Source organism: Carcharodon carcharias, chromosome 34 (assembly GCF_017639515.1).
Source record: "Carcharodon carcharias isolate sCarCar2 chromosome 34, sCarCar2.pri, whole genome shotgun sequence".
In the NCBI taxonomy this organism is placed as follows: Eukaryota; Metazoa; Chordata; class Chondrichthyes; order Lamniformes; family Lamnidae; genus Carcharodon; species Carcharodon carcharias.
This window is the reverse complement of record NC_054500.1, coordinates 5901689-5919752: the sequence shown is the minus strand read 5'-3', so window position 1 is coordinate 5919752 and position 18064 is coordinate 5901689. Positions and strand designations below refer to the sequence as shown.

Here is an 18064-nt window from a genome sequence, read left to right as displayed (position 1 = left end):
CACCACACTCTCAGGCAGCGCGTTTCAGATCCTAAGTTTTCCCTCATGTCGCCATTGTTTCTTTTACCAATCGCCTTAAATCTGTGCCTTCTTGTTCTTTATCTTTCTTCCAATGGGAATAATTTCTCCCTATCTACTCTGTCCAGACCCCTCATGCATTTGAATACCTCTATTAAATCTCCTCCCAACCTTGTCTTTGCCAAGGAAAACAGTCCCAACTTTTCCAATCTATCAGTGTAGCAGAAGCTCCTCATCCCTGGAACCATTCCTGTGAATCTTTTTTGCAATCTTTCTGAATGCCTTCACATCTTTCCTGAAGTGTGGCACCCGGTACTCCAGTTGAGGTCAAACCAGTGTTCTGTACAGGTTTAACACAACTTCCCTGCTCTTGTACCCTGTGCCCTGATTAATAAAGCCTAGGATGCCATCTGCTTTATTAACCACTCTCTCAACTCACCCTGCCACCTTCAATGACTTATGCACATATGCACCCTGGTCCCTCTGCTGCTGCACCTTTTTTGAATTGTACCTTTTATTTTATATTGTCTGCGTTCTTCCTACCAAAATGAATTACCTCACAGTTCTTTGCATTAGATTTCATCTCCCACTTGTCTGCCCATTCCACCGACTTGTCTATGTCCTTTTGAAGTTTTACACTATCTTCCTCATAGTTTACAATGTTTCTAAGTTTCGTATCATCTGAAAATTGTGATCTGTACAACAAGGTCTAGGTCATTAATATATATCAGGAAGAGCAAGGGTTGACCCCTGGGGAACTCCACTGCACACCTTTCTCCAGCCTGAAAAACATCCATTAACCACAACTCTGTTTCCTGTCACTCAGTTAATTTTGTGTTCATATTGGTACTGTCCCTCTTATTCCACGTGCTATAACTTTGCTCCCAAGTCTGTTGTGTGGCACTGTATCAGATGCTTCTATTATACTGTGCACTGCTCCGTCCTGTAGCTCAGTGAAGAGCTGGAAAAACTAACGTTAATCTCTCCTATGCTGGAGACCTAGTTTCGTGACTATCCTGAATATGCTGCGCTGTTCCAGCATATAACCCTGTCAGACTTCTAAAAACATGATGTATCAGGTGGATTGTTTAATGTATTCTAAATCTTGCAGTCATCAAGTTGGAACCATACCTGTGCAACCTGGTGCTGTTAGATTTTTGATGTTGACAGGTAACCTGTCCTTGTTCCACAAGCCATGTCACTTTGTTAGTCCTCCAGGTAGTCTTCAGCACGATCTACTCAGCTTCAGCTATCAGCTGTTGCTTTCATTTAAATTTTAACTATATGTTCCTTTGTGTAGATTAGGTGTGTGAAATTCAGTACTTGGCCCAGCTGTGGCTCAGTGGTAGGTAGCACTCGCCGCTGATTCTGAAGGTTTTGGGTTCAAATTCCACTTGAGAGACTTGCACTGGAAGCTCAGCGTAGATTGTGAGAGCCAGTACTGAGGGAGTGCTGTATTGTCAAAAGGTACTATCTCTTAGAGGAGATGGAACCAAGACCTGTCTGCCTTTTCAGGTGGAAATAAAGGATCCCATAGCGCTACTGGGAGAGTTGCAGGGGACCTCTCGCCTACGTCCTTGTCAATATCTATCCCTCAACCAACACCACTAAAATCGATAATGTGGCCATTATCACATTGCTGTTCCTGGGATCTTGCTATGTGCAAGTTGGCTGCCGCATGTCCTCCAACAGTGACTGCAATACAAAAACACTTTTATTCATTCATAGGATGCGGGCTTCACTGGCCAGGCCAGCATTTATTTGCCCATCCCTAATTGCCCTTGAGAAGGCAGTGGTGAGCTGCCTTCTTGAGCCGCCGCAGTGCATGTAGTGTAGGTGATTGGCTGTAAAGCATTTAGGACGTGCTGATGTCATGAAATGTGCTCTAGAAATTCAAGCACTTTTCTTTTAAGTATAGCTGGGCTGGAAACAGGAGCTTGAGTACTGTTTGCTGGGGATGGTGAGGGGTAAATCGACCAGGATTCCTCGTCACTCTTTGCGTTTTTAAGTGACACTTGAGAGTTTGGGGAAATTGAACAAGGATGGGATTGAACCTGAGCCGTGTCTCGGAGTGGAGTGATGTGCTGACACTCATCGTCTAGACTCGCCTGAAAATAATGGCACTTGGACCAGGTGTCCATGAAACTGCAGTCAGGCTGAGTTATTGGCTTCAGGACAGGAAGGAAGAAAATTGGGATGGTTATGGGGGTTTGAGGGGTGGAAAATCAGTCCATATGAGTATATGCATTGTGTATGGCTAAAAATATTTCTACAGGCAAACTGCCCCACAGAGGGTGTGCAGTTTAACAGGGTCAGTTCTGCTCAATCTGTCTATGCAAATTTAATATACTGAGTCTGTATTACACCTCCTGGTCTCGGTATAAGCATCCTATTATATTCTTTTATGAAATGGACAAAAACTCACTGCAGGGGCCCTGGGTTTGATTTATGGTATTTACACACGGGATGAAGCCAGTCTAATCCCTTTCCCAGCACAGCAGCAGAATGCTTAACTCACTAGTCTCAATAATGTAAACTATAGAAGCAAAGAGCTCTCCTAATGTACCTTCAGGTAACTAGTATTGATTGTGAATCAGGTACGAGTGTATAATTAAAGCTCTCGTGACAAACGTTGAGTTTGAGTGCCTGGTTAGCTAGGAAATGAACTTGTAACCCATTTGGGAGCCTGGTGTTAATAGTATATATTCTTCATTACTTTACTAATGTATGTTTTAAATATTTAACAAAGCTGAATTTTTAAACTGAGAAGCATGAGAATTCAGTGTGAAGATAATTCACAGTTTAGTTTAAGCACACACTGTAAATGCAAAATACCTACCAGGCTTAAATGAGCCTTCTGGTGTATGTGTTCAAAGGCTTTCTCATGGTAAGTAACTAACACAAGAAAGCCAGAGCAGAGAAATGCACTTTACAATTCTAATAAGATTTACGAAACATTGGATAAAGGAGCTGTTTACACTGCGCTGAGGGAACAGCTGTAGTTCTGCATTAACAGCGCTTGACCCAGTGTAAGGACAGCAGGTCAGGGTGAAGAAGAGGCCTGCCGTGGCTCCACATTGCCCTTTAGGCATGGCTACAGGGAGCATGGTGGCAAATGGTGTAATGAAGCATAATGGGGACCTTTGGGGGCTGAGGTAAAATGGCGATCCCCAAGGGCCCAGAGCTCAGGCCTCCCAGCTGCTTTGCTGTAACATATTGCACAGCAGAAACACAAATTTTGAAACATTCTCCCACAGGAGTCCAAATGCTGTTTAGGACTGGGGTCCGAGGCTGCACCAAAGGCATTAGAGATGTAAAAGCAACTGGTTTAGCAGAGAGTGGAGTGATTTGATTTAAGACTGCTTTGTGAATGTTTGAAGTATGAAAGGGAGTTGCTTCACCTGCTAAGTATGACAAGGTCAGCATATGTTGTACTGAGTGTGAGGCATTAATGAATCAGTAGATCATTGTGCACTGTCCATGCAAGCCTCTGGTCCTTTTAATATTTGAATGTCTTGCTACTAAGATGTTATCTGCAGTTACTGATTTTTTGCAATTTGGTAAATACTAGATGGTAAATACTAGATGCCTTGAGGTCAAGTTTAGATGCTTCATTTAATTTGGATTGAGCCTGAGCCTGTATAATTTTGAAACCTTTGAAGGTTTTTGAAAATATTTTTCAAAATAAGTAAACCTCTTTCCCTCCCCTGCCTCCACCCTCCCCAGGAAAAAAATCTGTTCTGCCCACTTCAGTGTGAAAGCAGTTCTGCAGCTGTGTCAGTTTCAAAATTTGCCACATTTCACCCATTTGTCCTGCAGCAATAAATAGAGGGACTTTGGTGCACTTGCAGTTACAATCAAGGTCCTGTTTGCAACTTTGTCATTCTGGCCACGCACCCTCTTCAGCGCTGAACAAAGTTTGCAAAAGTGCATTGCTGACCTTTTGTGGGCAGGTTGACACCTGAGCCTACACCCAGACTCAGGTTGTTGCACCCAACAAATGTGTAGGGCGGTCATTTGTCCAGTTTTATACTGGACAGTCCTGGTTTTCAACTGGCCTGTTCCCGTCCGGACTGGGCGCTGCTGTGTCCGGCATTTTTATTCTTGGCCACCCGGCTGGGCCGTGAGCTGCAGCTTCGACACCGATCATATCGAATCGGACCCGCGGTTCCGGAGTGCAACGCAGAGAAAGGGAATAGCGCTGCACCTGACAGCAGGGGGTGCCACTGTGCCTGCACGGGGGTCACTGGAAAGCCTGGCCTTAACGTTTTTGCGTGGTGGTTGCCAGGAGTGTGTCCAGTATTTTTGAGCTCCACCGGTGGCCATCCTACAAAATGGGTCAACACTGGCTATCTCACTCCCTGTCTTGTTCTTTTGCTGACCCACTGTCCAATTTGCTCTTTTCCCTCTCTAACCCCTTTCTTTTTGATTCTCCTTTCTCTCAGTCTCTCTCTCTCTCAATCTCTCACTGCTGCCCCTCTATCTCTGTTTTTTTTCTCTATTCCTTGTGTATATGTACCTTCTCTCCCACTTTCCCCATCCCTCTCTCACTTATTCCTTCTACCTCATCTTGTTCCCTTTCCTCTTTGCACCTGTGACTCCTTAGTACGGTGAACACACTCCCTCCTTGTGTACCTCTCACCTCACCCTTGCACGCCCTCACCCTTGCACGCCCTCACCCTTGCACGCCCTCACGCTTTCTCCCTCTCCACACACAGGTTAACACCTGAAACCCTATTTGGAATCATTAAGCAGTCGTCTGTTTCAGCTGTTCCTCAGCATTAACATTAGAATAAAAAACAAATCAGGGATCATTCAGCAGGACTCCGAATGATTGATTAACACTTCTTTTTTGTTTGAATAAGATCAGCCGCCAAAATGCTAATACTCACTCTCAAAGGAGCATTTAGTAATCACTGCGCAGTCAGTACTGCCAAGCTGGCTCCTCCTCCCAGCCACACATGGAGGAAGAGAATGGCACAGAGAATCACCAGCTGTACCTAGATTAGCAGTATACTGCTCTCCATTGTCTGACGTAGACAATCATATAAAACTCGGGCCTGTTTGCTCAGATCGTTTAACCCCTTCACTCATGAGTTTACTGGTTATTTCCTTGTCTGCAATGATGGGACCTGTTTGTTTTCTAAGTAACAATTTTCTTATCAGTTGAAGATGATGACTTAGGTTGGGCTAAGTTTCCAGGGACACCGACTGCCACTGGTATTTGAGTAGTTCTAAAAGTGGTCATTCATCATACACTGGTGAGTGTCAGTGGACTATTTGATTATAAAGGCATGACAGTTGAACTTGGTCCACAAACACGTGTTGGTGTTCTCATCTCAGTCCTCATCAACCTACAACTGAGTTTCAACCTCATGCCTTGTTTATCACTGAAACCCCCAATATTTAACTCCAGAAGATAGCCAGTTTAACCATTGTTACCACTGAAACTCTCATCCTCACCTTTATAAACCACCTTTATAAATCCAAATTCTATAGCCTGAGTCTTCTGCCATGCAAAGGCTGCCCTTCCCGTCAGCTTCTCATCACCAGGCTCTGTCAATTCACATGCAGAAAAGAATCAATTTTCAGAATCCTCACCCTAGGTTACAAACCCTCCCACAGACTGATATCATTCTTAATAAAAATCCTTTCTATTGGTACAGCATCTGATTATTAGTACTTCACCTCAGCATCCAAGGCTGTTCTTTCACCCAAGAAACTCTGAACTTTGGAATTGTATCTGAAACCCCTTTGCATTCCTACCTATTCCTCTACCTTTAAATGTCGATTTAAAAACCAATCTCTTTGAATATGCCGCCTCCTGTCTCAATATCGCCCCCGTGCTTCATAAAGTAGCCCAAGATTTTTGAAGACTATATCATAAATCACAATTGCTGTTGGCACGATCAAGATTAGGAGCCTTAGCTGATTTGTTTTTAATTTTGCTTCTTCCGCAGTTATGGATGCTGAGGCCATTTGTAGTTCCCCAGATGGGAGCACGGACCAGGAATCGAACCTAATTAACGCTCTCCCATTCACCAAGCAGCAAAGACTTAAATCCTAGCAACTCAGTGGTTGCACACTCATCTCTGATGGAGAAGATTGTGGGTGCAAGTCCACCCCAGAGATCTGAGTACAAAAATCCAGGCTGCACTGTCCGGAGTGCCATATTGCAGATGAGATGTTAAACCAAGCCCCTGCCTGCCCTCTCAAGTGGACATTAAAGATACCAAGATTCTATTGTAGAGATGAGCAGGGGAGGTGTCCTTGTGTCCTTGCCAATATTGATCCCTCAGCCTTACTCATTAAAACCGACTATCTGATCTTTAGAACATTACTGCCTGTGAGATCTTCCTGTATGCAAATCAGCAGTCATATTTCTGACATTTACAACAGTGTCTATATTTCATTGGCTGTCAAGTGCTTTGGGCTGTCCTGAAGATATGAAAAGCATTACAGAATTACAAGACTTTCTTTCTCACTCTGAATCTTACTTGTCCATATCAGCACTGTGATTAGTTATTGCATCATGGTAAAAGCCTTTAATTGTGCAGTGTGCACATCTTTGTTCACTTACCCTGAGACCAAAATGTTTTCTTTAAAATTTAGTTGTAAGTGCCCGTTTTTCTTAGTGTCCGCTCCCTTTAAATTATTTTATATGGCCACGTGCGCACACTGTTTATCACAGCACAAGACCTGCACAGTGCATTGTAGGTCGCTGTGCAGCCGAATAGCTTAGTGGGAATATTGTGACAGCTCTTCTGATAACTCAACGCAATATCAGCATGGTGTAATGTGGAGCTAAACAACAATATTTCAATTGCTTCTCATTCCGGACCTGATTCTATTATTTTTAAAAAAGCACTTCCATTTATACAGTGCCTTTCACAACCTCAGGATATGTCAAAGTGCCTCCTGGACAAAAGATTACCTTTGAAACGTAGTCACTGTCAATGTGGGGGAATATAGCAGCCAGATTGTACACAGCAAGCCTTAGGCCCATCTGTCCTGTTTGTTCCTCTTCCTGTCATCCAGTCTTGCCATCTTTCATTTCATCCCTCTTGGATACTTGACCCCACCCATTCATACCCAATCTTTTATGACTTACTTGCCTCTCCAGTTTGTCCCCTCACTAACCTCATGACTTTGATTGAATCTAGACCTTCTCTTTCACCCCTGCCTGCATTTTCTCTCTTGCACATGCGGACTCAACTTCATGTGCACATTTTCTGTTTTTCTGGTTCTCTTACTATTCCCTTGCTCCTGTTTCTTTTACTGCTGTGTTAGCTCTCACTGGCCTTCACAGATTTCCTCGTGGTTTTTCTCTACTTTTGTTTCTTTCTTTGTTCTCTCCTTCACCCATTGTATTTTTCTCTCTGCTTCAACTCCCTTCCCTCCTTTTCATGACTTTCTTCTGTCCTTCCTTTATGGTCACATTCTCTGTTATTTTCATCTCTCTCCGTCCTTGCTTCTCCCAACTGAGTTTTACATGTGCTGACTTTCTCTCACGCTTACCCTTCCCCACCCCATTCTCCTTTCTCCTTCCTTTTCCTTTTCTCCTCTTGCTTACCTTCTTCCCTTTCAAACTACTTTTTCACTCATCCCACAGCAATGAAGTTTCTATTTAGGAGCAGCATGAGGAAGTTGAGGTACCCAGAGAATGGGCCTCTACTCGATTAGCCAGGAAATGGGACTTTCAGAAGAGATTGAGGAGGCAACAGACTGGGGCTTCTGCAACAACTGAGAGAGGAGCTTTCAAAAGAGAATGGTTGGGGGCGGGGGTTGGGGTGGGGGGGGGGTGGACTTGGATATAAAGTGGGAGAAGTGATTTTAAAGACGTGCAGAGGTGTAGGAAATTGACTAACTGATCCTTCTACACTTTGGGACTGTTCTGACTGTTTCACACCACAATTGTGCTCTTCAATATTAAATCAGTCGTTCTGGGAGGTGTGTGTGCATGCAGGTTTATGAGGATGGAGGGGTGTAAACCCCTCCCCCACCCACCCTTCCCTTCGCTACCAAAGCCAACCAACATTAACGGTCAAGAGATCATACATTGTTGGATGTGAGGCATTGGAAAGTGACTGGTACCTTTGGATCAATACCCTAGCACAAGCACAAACAGAAAAAATGAGAATAGAACAGTGTCAAACCAACCTGGGATAAAGTAATTTTACCTACTGAGGTTAAGCACACTCACACTTGTTTTTTTTGCAAGTTCAAGGTGTACTTAGTCACCTGTGAACTGACCTATTGTGGCTATTGTAGAGCTTTTTGTATGTAAGGATAATAGATAACTAGAAGTGTGTCAGGTTATCTGAGACCTTCAGTGCATTACTACCTCCAAGCTAACTGCTATACTTTTCTTTCTCTAAATACAAAATTAAAACAATCGAGCAATGCATCAAAGTGGAGGAGGAATTGGGTGAGTGACACAAATGGGGGGTGGAGGCGGGAAATGGTTCAAGCTGAAATTAAGTTTTATTCTGTGATTAATACCATGATTTTAATTGTTAGCTGCATTGAATTGTAATTTAAAAAAAAAAATCTAAAACTGATATATGGAATCTTTTCCTCCTGGAATTTGCTTTGTTTCTTTCCCTCAAAAGACGTTGACCATTCCTGGACTCCTGTTTCATGGCTGCTGGTTTCTCCCCAGTACCTAGTTGAAATGGCCGCTTGTTGTTTGTAATCTGAGGCACGGGTACCGAAACTACGACCTTGGTTTCTGGGACACACACAACCCCAGAACTTCCATCCCTAGTCTCACTTAATGTTTACATGGAATCCACAGCATCAAAACAAGCCATGCTTCGCAGGCGTTTATGCTCTGGGCGAGTCTCCTCCCAGAAACCCTTCCCTCCTCTTAGCTACCAGCGTATCCTTCTATTCCTCTCTCAGTTGTGTTTATCTAGCCTCTCCTTCAATGCTTCTATGCATTTTTCACCTCACCCACTCCATGTGGATGTAAATTCCACATTCTTATTACTTTGTGGGTAAAGAAGTTTCTCCTGAATTCACTAAGTTTTCTTCTGTTATCCCTGCACCCCCCTCCCCACACACAAGCAGAAACAGCTGGTCTGTGTTTACCCTGCCAATTCCCTTCATAATTTTAAAGACTTCTATCAGGTCGCCCTTCCTTTTTGAGAAAAAATGTCCACTTTGCTGCTCTGCTTTCTTTTTCCCATTTGACTTTGATGGCCCTGAATGTTTCAAAAGGTCTTTTCTCAAACCTGCTCCTTCACTGATGGATAAACCCTAAATCTGAAAGGCAAGGTAAATAGGCATTGGTAACTTGACATCTGTGCACATTAATGGAAACAGTCGCTTGAATTTAATTTGACCTGGCAGGACCCTGTGGTCCACACTAGATGGTCTGTGAAAACTAATTTTCCCACTGAGTCCACAGCCAACCTGGGATCTTCCTCCAGTGTTCACACAAATATACTCTGCAGTGGACATGACAAGATGGCAGTCAAAGTTCTGAGCAGGAATGACTGGGTAACAATCCAGTTGCTAAACATTGTAAAGAGTCCCAGTAGCTAATGTATCCAGAGATGTGACACGTTGGAGATTTTTAGGATGGGCTGTGTGTCTCATCCACTCCTGAGTTGGTTACTTTTCCGTTATGACCTGATTAATAAAGAAACGACATAATTATTTTAAACCAATAGAATCTTCTCAAGCTACCATTTACTGTTTTTTTTTCCCAGTATGTTGTTTGCCTTTGTGACAGTGTAGCAATAATAATATATCACAATCAGCACATCACTTCTCCCTATATTTACATTAATTGACCCACGTTTAGAAATTCAGGGCATTGGAAATTGCCCATTATTTTTCCTTCCTCACAAAAAAGTTCTTCTGAAATCGTTGACTCCATACCCGGGTAACGTCCACTATCTTGCTGAAGTGGCCGTTGTTGCTGACCATGAGAGCTTAGTGCTGTTGGCCTCCATTGTGTGAGGCTGTGCAGCAAGCAACAACCCCAAAATGAACTTAGCGGCTCGCTAAGACCACGGCCAAGAAGACCTGTTCCCAGTTCTGGGCGTTCTCAGGCAGGTGGCCTTAACAAATCTAGTACATTTCTCTGGATTGGCAGCAGCTGCATGAACATCTTGAGTCAATGGCATGAAAGCCCAATGTAAAAGCAGCTTTAGAAATTCTAGGCACAAAATTCACTCTTGTCAAGTATTTCAGAGAATTTTGCCTTTTTCAAAAGCTCTTTCATCCCTCAAAATATTGGCTCCTACTGACAGTCCCCCTGCTACCACAGCTGAATCCAATTTTGTCCTCACTCCAGTAAGTTTCTAACGACAGCCTTAACTGAGATCAAATTGTCCGTGGCTCTGTATTAAGAAAGAGCAAACTTGCATTTATATAGCACAAAAGCAAAATACTGCAGGTGCTGGAACTCTAAAAACAGCAAAAGCTCAGCAGGTCTGGCAGCATCTGTGGAGAGAGAAATAGAGTTAATGTGTCAGGTCGTTGACCTTTCAACAGAACTGGGAAAAATAATTACCTGGAAAAACTCAGCAGGTCTGGCAGCATCGGCGGAGAAGAAAAGAGTTGACGTTTCAAGTCCTCGTGACCCTTCAACAGAACATTCTGTCGAAGGGTCACGAGGACTCGAAACGTCAACTCTTTTCTTCTCCGCCGATGCTGCCAGACCTGCTGAGTTTTTCCAGGTAATTCTGTTTTTGTTTTGGATTTCCAGCATCCGCAGTTTTTTGTTTTTATCTCTGGGAAAAATAATTACTGTTTCCCTGGCTCTGCCCAATTAATGTTTCCTGTCTTCTGCCCTATCAGAGACCTCTTTTTGTTCTTTTTCCACCCTGCCCCATTTTGCCTACTTTAAACCCATTACATTTCTAACTCTCCCCAGTTCTGATGACTGAAGAGTCTGATTCTGTTTATGTTCACTGGAATTTTCTGGCCCTGCTGTTGTCGGGCGTCATGGTGGGTGGCGCTGGACCATATGGCAGAAGGCCAAAGATTTGTTTCATGTGGGCATGGAAGCAGAGCAGAGTCATCCAGTGGTGTTCGCCATGGACAGGGGCTGGTGTGAACCTGCTTTGCTTCCCCCACGCCAGATTACGCCGGCGGGAAAACGCGCTGGCCCAGAACATGTCTGGACAAGCGTGACGTGCAAAAGTCGGGACTTATTGTGAGGGCGTTGCTCAGAACTTGGACTCATCTGAGGAGCAGAAAACGCTGGAGCCCGACAGCTACCGGACCCAGTGGGAACACGTGCATCGCATGTTGGGTGGATTCTCATGGACATGGATCCACCGCGAAGCAGCTCACGGGAGGTGGGAGGTCACCGTTTACGTCTGGGGTCTGCTTTGGAAGATCCCAGTCTTGGCTATGAGCTGCCACGGGTGATCGGCGAGTGGGGGGAAAGGTAGGTCCAGCTCTGAGTGGGAGAGGAAGGTGTACCAGGGTGGGTAGGAGAGGGCGGTATACTTTGGGGATGGGGAGCGGGGGTGCAGAAGGTGTCGGGAGGGTGGGGAGGTTGGAAGTGGGGAGCCAAAATGTTGGTGGGGATGTGAGGTTGGGAAGCGGGAGGAGGGAGTACGAGGGGAGAAGAGTGTAATGGGGAGAATGTGGATGTGGCAAGTGGTGGGGTAGGTGTTAGGGGGAGGAAGGTATAAGGGAGAGAGTCCGGTGGGGGTGGGGGGAACGACATGTCCAAGTGAATATGCAAAGGAGGGGTCTGTGGAGTCAATGACTTCCTCCTGGAGACGCACTGAGGGTGGGTGTGGTAGGAGGGAATGGTGAGTTTTAGAGGGGGCTGTCAAAATCAAAAGTGAGCGGAGCCTCATATTGAACGGGCACACATGCTGCATGGGAGTGCGATCGGTGGGCGGGTGGAGTTTATGTCAGCTCAGACAGTTGAAAGATAATCCCAGCAGGCAGCATTGATAATGCTCAGGACAGTGAGATGAGTGTGGTGGATGAAGGCTTCGTGTGTGCGGGAGTGTGTTTGCATGAGGCTTAGAAAAGCCCTGTCATGCACACATTTCTCCCTCCAGAATCACTTGCGGTCCAGCTATGTGCAGCTGACCTGCTAGTGAGGGGGTTGGAAGGGGATGCAGTGGGAGGACTCGCAAAACCTGTCAATGAAGCTGAGAGACAACATTACACATTATTCAGTGAAAATGAATATCTTTTCAGATTATAAAGTGAGAAAATGTGTTCACCCGTGCAACCACTTGTGATGCCTAGACTGGGCGAGTGAGTTGTCTTATGAGGAAAGATTGGACAGACTAGGCTTGTATCAGCTGGAGTTTAGAAGAGTAAGAGGTGACTTGATTGTAACATGAGATCCTGGGGGGTATTGACAGGATGGATGTGAAGAGGATGATTCTCTTGTGGAAAAATCTAGAACTAAGGGTCACTGTTGAAAAATAAAGAGTGAAATTTTTTCACAGAGTTGAGTGTCTTTGGAACTCTCTTCCTGAAAAGGTGGTGGAAGCAGAGTCATTGAATATTTTTAAGACAGAGGTGGATAGACTCTTGGTAAGCAAGGGGGTGATAGATTATCGGGGGTAGGTGGGATGCAGATTTCAGGTTACTATCAGATCAGCCATGATCTTATTAAATGATGGAGCAGGCTCGAGGGGCTGAATGGCCTACTGCTCCTTGTCCCTATGTTAATTTTTCTAGGTCTATCACTTCTAGGTCCTGCCCTGAAATCCGCAGCAGGGATAGAGACAGCCTGTGCATTGGTTGGCCCTGTTGCCTCTGATGGCTTCAGCATGTGTCCGTTAGTGAGCTGAGGCCTTGAGGGCCCTGGCCTGCTTTTGCTGTCCTTCTGTGGGCCTGCTGCTCCCTCTGCGATGACAGAGGTTGAGGTTGAGGAGGCCACAGGCAAAGGGGATGCAGAGGGAGTGGACAGCCCTTGAGATTCTTGAGTGCATTACATAGGGGTGTCCAGCTGCAGCAGCTCCTCCCTTTGGGTGCCTGAGAGCCCTGGTCTGACTCCTTGCTGGGGGAAGGAGCAGCTGGGGGGGGATGTCGAAACCTGCATCCCACCTCCCCCCGATAACCTATCTCCCCCTTGTTTACCAAGAATATATCCACTTCTGCCTTCAAAATATTCAAAGACTCTGTTTCCACCACCTTTCCAGGAAGAGAGTTCCAAAGACACTCAATCCTCAGTGAAAAAATTTTGCCTCATCTCTATTTTAAATGGGCAACCCCTTATTTTTAAACAGTGACCCCTAGTTCTAGATTTTTCCATAAGAGGAAACATCCTCTCCATAACCACCCTGTCAAGTCCCCTCAGGATCTTTTGTGTTATAATCACTGTTGCCGCTGCAAAAACTCACCCATGGCTACCGCGATGGAGTGCAGATCTGCGTGCATCTCTGCGTTCTGTTGGACCAGGGTCTCCATGGCGTCTGCCATCCTGCCCATGGAGACTTCCATATGTGCACATGGGCACCACTTCACAGCTGGTGGCAGGCGGACGCACTCCTCCAACTCATGTTGAGGGCTTCCAGCAGCTCTGTGTGATGCTCCCCCGCATCCTGCTGTCTCTCCACGATGATTTGGAAAGTTAAATCCAGAAGCTCTTCATCTGACTCGCACCTCACAGATGCCTCTTCACCAGCGATCTTCTGAGTGCCGTCAAGCTTGTCTGAACCTGCCTCCTCCTGCTGTGACACGTGTAGGTACAGTGACCATCAGATTTGTCTACCCGAGCCTGCTCTAGATCTAGGTCCCATCGAGGTGTGTGTCTCTGCACTGGTGCAGGATGTGGATAAGCGCTGTGATGGATCTTCCAGGCTGCTTATTTCCTGCACTCCAATGGAAGGGTGCTGTTTTGGCTGGAGGTGAGTTCGTGGATGGAGCTGAGAGACTGGCTGGCTGAGGGTGTCGGTCACTTTGCAGAGCTCCCTGTGAACCAAAATAGAGATAATTGGTTTATGGCAGCAGAGTCCAAAGCATGCAAGAGAGCTCTGTTATGTTGAGCAAGGGATGATGTACTGCAGAATCCTCAGTGTTTGCCGCTGACCTCACTGACTGCTACAGGCACAAAACACATCCTCACCAGTCAGCACGTCACAAAGTGAGTGAGGGGGCCTAATGTGGGCCACTCCAACCTGATCTGGGACCTCTCCCTGCTGTTGTGAGTCAGCTTCTCCTGCATGAAAACAGATAGTGTGAGCAGGAGGCATGGCATTGCATGGAATGTTTGTGTGGTGAGCAGAGCAATGGATGGTATGAGGACATGAGCTCCAGAGGATATAAGCCTGATGGAGATGTGGGGGTGTGTGTGAGAGTTAGCGATGTTGTCTCTTGAGGTGTGAGATCCCTGTGGATGTGTGATGGGTTTGAGAGTGTGAGTTGAGAACCTCTCTCTCGTGCTTGTGCGCCCCCCTTTCTGTCTCTTTCTCGCTTGCGCACCCTCTGTCTCTGCCTCTCTCTTTCTCGCTCGCGCGCCCTCTGTCTCTTGCTCATGCACTCAACACGTGTACACACCTGCACATTTATGCAAGCACCCAGGCCTGTGAGATTTGCACGCTTTAACTCAACAGGACCTCCTGCCATTTGGTAGCATTCTTGGACTCCACCCGCTCCGTAGACCGGGCCTCTGCCTCTCACTCCGCGGGCTTTCCTAACTTCCTCCCAACTGCTGAACACTTGTCACCATTCCTTCTTGCCACCCTCTCGCAGCCCCTCTCCTGAGCCCTTGCTTGGGAAGGCTGTGGAGCGATCAACACAATCAGGAAGCAGCATGACTTCATCTCATGTTCTCAGCCACCTCTCTGTGTATTTGTTTGCAGATTTTGATATTTTTGTTTTTCTTTAAATACGTCTGTGATCAATTAAATAGCAAACAACAAAGAGCGAGAGACACAGCCAAAGAAGCATATTCAGGTGAGGCTGTGGACTAGATGCTATTTGGTAGTTGATTGCCTGAAATGAACCAGACTTAAACAACTACATTGGAAAGAAAGTTCAGTGGTTGTCATGGTGCAGAATCGTGCTCCCTCTCTGTCCTGTCAGAGACTGCTGCTGCCATGGGCGGGTGGGCACTGGTCAGTCACTGTTGCTACGACTCTGCTTTTCCCCATGACCACCCTAACCAGTTCCGCCATCTTGGCCCTGTGCTCCTTTAGGCTGTCAGTGCCTGCACAGGAGGATGAGAGAGAGAGAGCGCACATTGTGTAAAGAAAGGAGAAGCCACTCATCTTCACACTGCTTGCTGCTCCTCCAATCATGGACTGCTTCTCTACCACATTTACTGCTGACACACTCGCCAGTGAGCCTATCAGCAGCAAACACAGGAAAGAAATGGCCTGTGATTGGAGAAACAGCTCCACACAAATCTTTCATTGACCTTACCCACAGTTTGAACAGTGAGTCCACGACCCAGATGCAGTGCCTTTGGGGGCCGGGTTGTGGCCTGTGGGCCAAGGGTTAGACAAGCTTGGCATAGATGGGCCTTGAAACATGCTGAACCAAGTTTAGTGCTTGCTTATGCAGTGCAGAAGTTTGGAAGGATCTTTTTAGTGTCCTCGTATTGTTTGTACTGACCACCTTGATTCTGTTTGCCCTGAGACAGTTCCCCATGGACGATCTGTTTCAGGATTCTGTTATCGTCCATGCGGGAGACATGGACTGTCCATCCCAGTTGAATTTTCTGGAAGGTGAACTCTATGGTGTTGAGCCCAAAACAACGAAAGACCTTGTTTGTGATTTTGCCCTGCCATCGAATTCTCATGATGGGCCTTGGATGCCTTTGTGGAAGCATTCTAGAGCTTTGATGTGGCACCTATAGCTGAGCCAGGATTCTGCGTCTTACATTCTTACATAGCGCTTACCTAGAATTACATGGAATATACTGTGCTGAAGTAGGCCATTCGACCCAACTGGTCCATGCCAGTATTTATATGTAAACACTGATCCTTTCTCCACCCTTGTGTCAGAGGTGCAAGTTTATGCCCTGGCTTGAATGTGGTATTTTCCTAGCAGCTTGTAAAGTCATTGCTGTTGCTTTATTGGAATTGTTTACAGTTCATTTAAAATGTTTTGTCCATTAAACAATTGTGAATAAAGTGTGCACTCAGTAGAATGCTTCTGCCCCTTGCAGATCCTCCCGTTGTACAGCAGTTACGAAGGACGTTTCGCTACTTCAAAGATTATAGACAGGTGGGTGAGTCGAGATCATACAGTATGTGCAACAGAACTTTCTACTATTCAGGCAGAACTTCATGGTACATTTATTCGGTAAACTTGTAGGTGCAGTTCAGAATGTGTTCATGGTTATATATTCTCTGTGAGTCAGCAGGCAAGTTTCTAACATCACAAGTCACTATCCATAAAGGCGATGAGAACTGTTGTGCAATAATGAAAATATTTGGCGGGTTGAGGTTTCACATTTGACAGTTTGCCAGGTGGAATTTGGGAACACTGGCCTGGGATCTACCTTCCCTATCTGTTGCTAATTATGGCCTCACCCTGCAACTGCCAATATTTGTCAAATCTCTTCATCTTCTGTCCAAATGCATCTTTAATCATCCCACTCTCCATTTACTCTTCTGAAACCTGAGATTCTGATTTCTTTTTTTGAGTCTCCTTTTTCCAGATTTCTTTCTGGCCCTTGAAAATTCCCTAAAGTAGCAGTTTTTATATGAAACAGAGGCCCCTAAGATGGATATCAAGAGTGCCAACTTTGTATCTCACTTGATATGGGGATAGAGGGGTGGTTCTCACCTCCAGCCCATGCGGTGTAATTGGATCTTGCTATTATGAACTTCTGAGGAACAAAATTTATTTGGAGCTGTTCTGCCAGTGCAAGAAGCCGGCTTGTTAGTTGGGATCCATACCTTTAATAAGTCTTTTCTGCTATCTTGCTGGCAAAACCAGGACAGCCATTTACAGCCTTTTTTTACTCACCGTTGTATTTTCGCTGGGGGTGGGGGGAGGTGGTGCCTGTTAAAATGATGACTTTGTTAATGCTGTGTAACCAATTCCATTGTCGATAACATTGAAATGAACTGAGTGGCCCTGATGATGTTGGGGTCAGAGGGAGATGCATCTGACCTCCGACGTGGAAATCACATTACTGACCGGCTAGGTTGAAGGCCTGGCGCAGAACAGCATCCCAGCAATCCGAACGCCAATTGCTGCTTTGCCTCTGGAGGCAGAGAGCAAAGCCAGCTGCATGGGTAATACCCACAGTCAATGGGGTATTAGGATTACTCATGCTAGCATCGACGGTTATTAAGATCCTGCTGTGTTTGGTTGTCCTGTGGTGCACGTCAAGGCTCAGGTGTGTAGTAATCCTCTGACAGCTGGGACCTGGACTCACATGCAGCAGATTCATGAGTGCAACAATAGAAAGCCAGTAGCATTGAGGTTGTCATCAATAGGTGGGAGGGAAGTTCTGAAAAGAAACTCTCCTTTCCCTGCCTCTTTAGACAGATCAAAGTATATTTTTTTTACAAATTTGCCCTTGTAACATAAGCTGTTGCACGTTTCTTTGATCCTACCCTTTTCCTTTCATTCCTTTTTTCCCCAGATGATAATTGAGCCCACCAGTCAGAAGTTGTTGCCAGACCCCCTTAAAGAGCCATATTACCAGCCACCGTATACTGTTGTGTTAGAGCTAACAGATGTGCTGCTGCACCCAGAGTGGTCGGTAAGTTTATCAACACCTGGCCGGACAGCATCTCTCGGCAACACTTGCCATGGTGAACACTCCTGCAACGAGTCGCCGGCTTGGGAAGGTTACTTTAAAGAAGGAAGAAAGTCTAAGGAAATTGCTTTCTGTTCAAAATATCCTTTCATTATTCCAACTGAAAGAAAACTTTTAAAAAATTTACCTTTAGGCCAACATCACTAAAATGCATTATCTGGTCATTTATCTAATTCACACATTGGCTTCTGCTCTTCCCTACACGGTCACAGTAGCCAGTTCTTCAAAAGTGCTTCACTGGCTCCTGACTTTCTGAAAAGCACCATATGACCAAGTTATTTCTGTTGATTTTGGGCTTTTCTTTTCATAAATGGAAACTATTTCAATTCC

The 18064-nt window shown here is 45.5% G+C and overlaps 1 protein-coding gene across 7 annotated transcripts in view; it reads left to right on the top strand.

The window, feature by feature from the left end:
* timm50 (translocase of inner mitochondrial membrane 50 homolog (S. cerevisiae)) overlaps positions 1-18064 on the top strand; it is a 197575-nt gene that overhangs the window by 76031 nt on the left and 103480 nt on the right. For 6 of the 7 annotated variants that reach the window (XM_041179312.1, XM_041179311.1, XM_041179310.1 and 3 more), the window contains exons 4-5: positions 16127-16185; positions 17558-17677. In XM_041179312.1, the coding sequence (XP_041035246.1) occupies positions 16127-16185; positions 17558-17677 (179 nt within the window). Of the gene's footprint in view, positions 1-14590; positions 14911-16126; positions 16186-17557; positions 17678-18064 lie in introns of those variants that run through there. The other variant, XM_041179316.1, reaches the window with a different exon arrangement.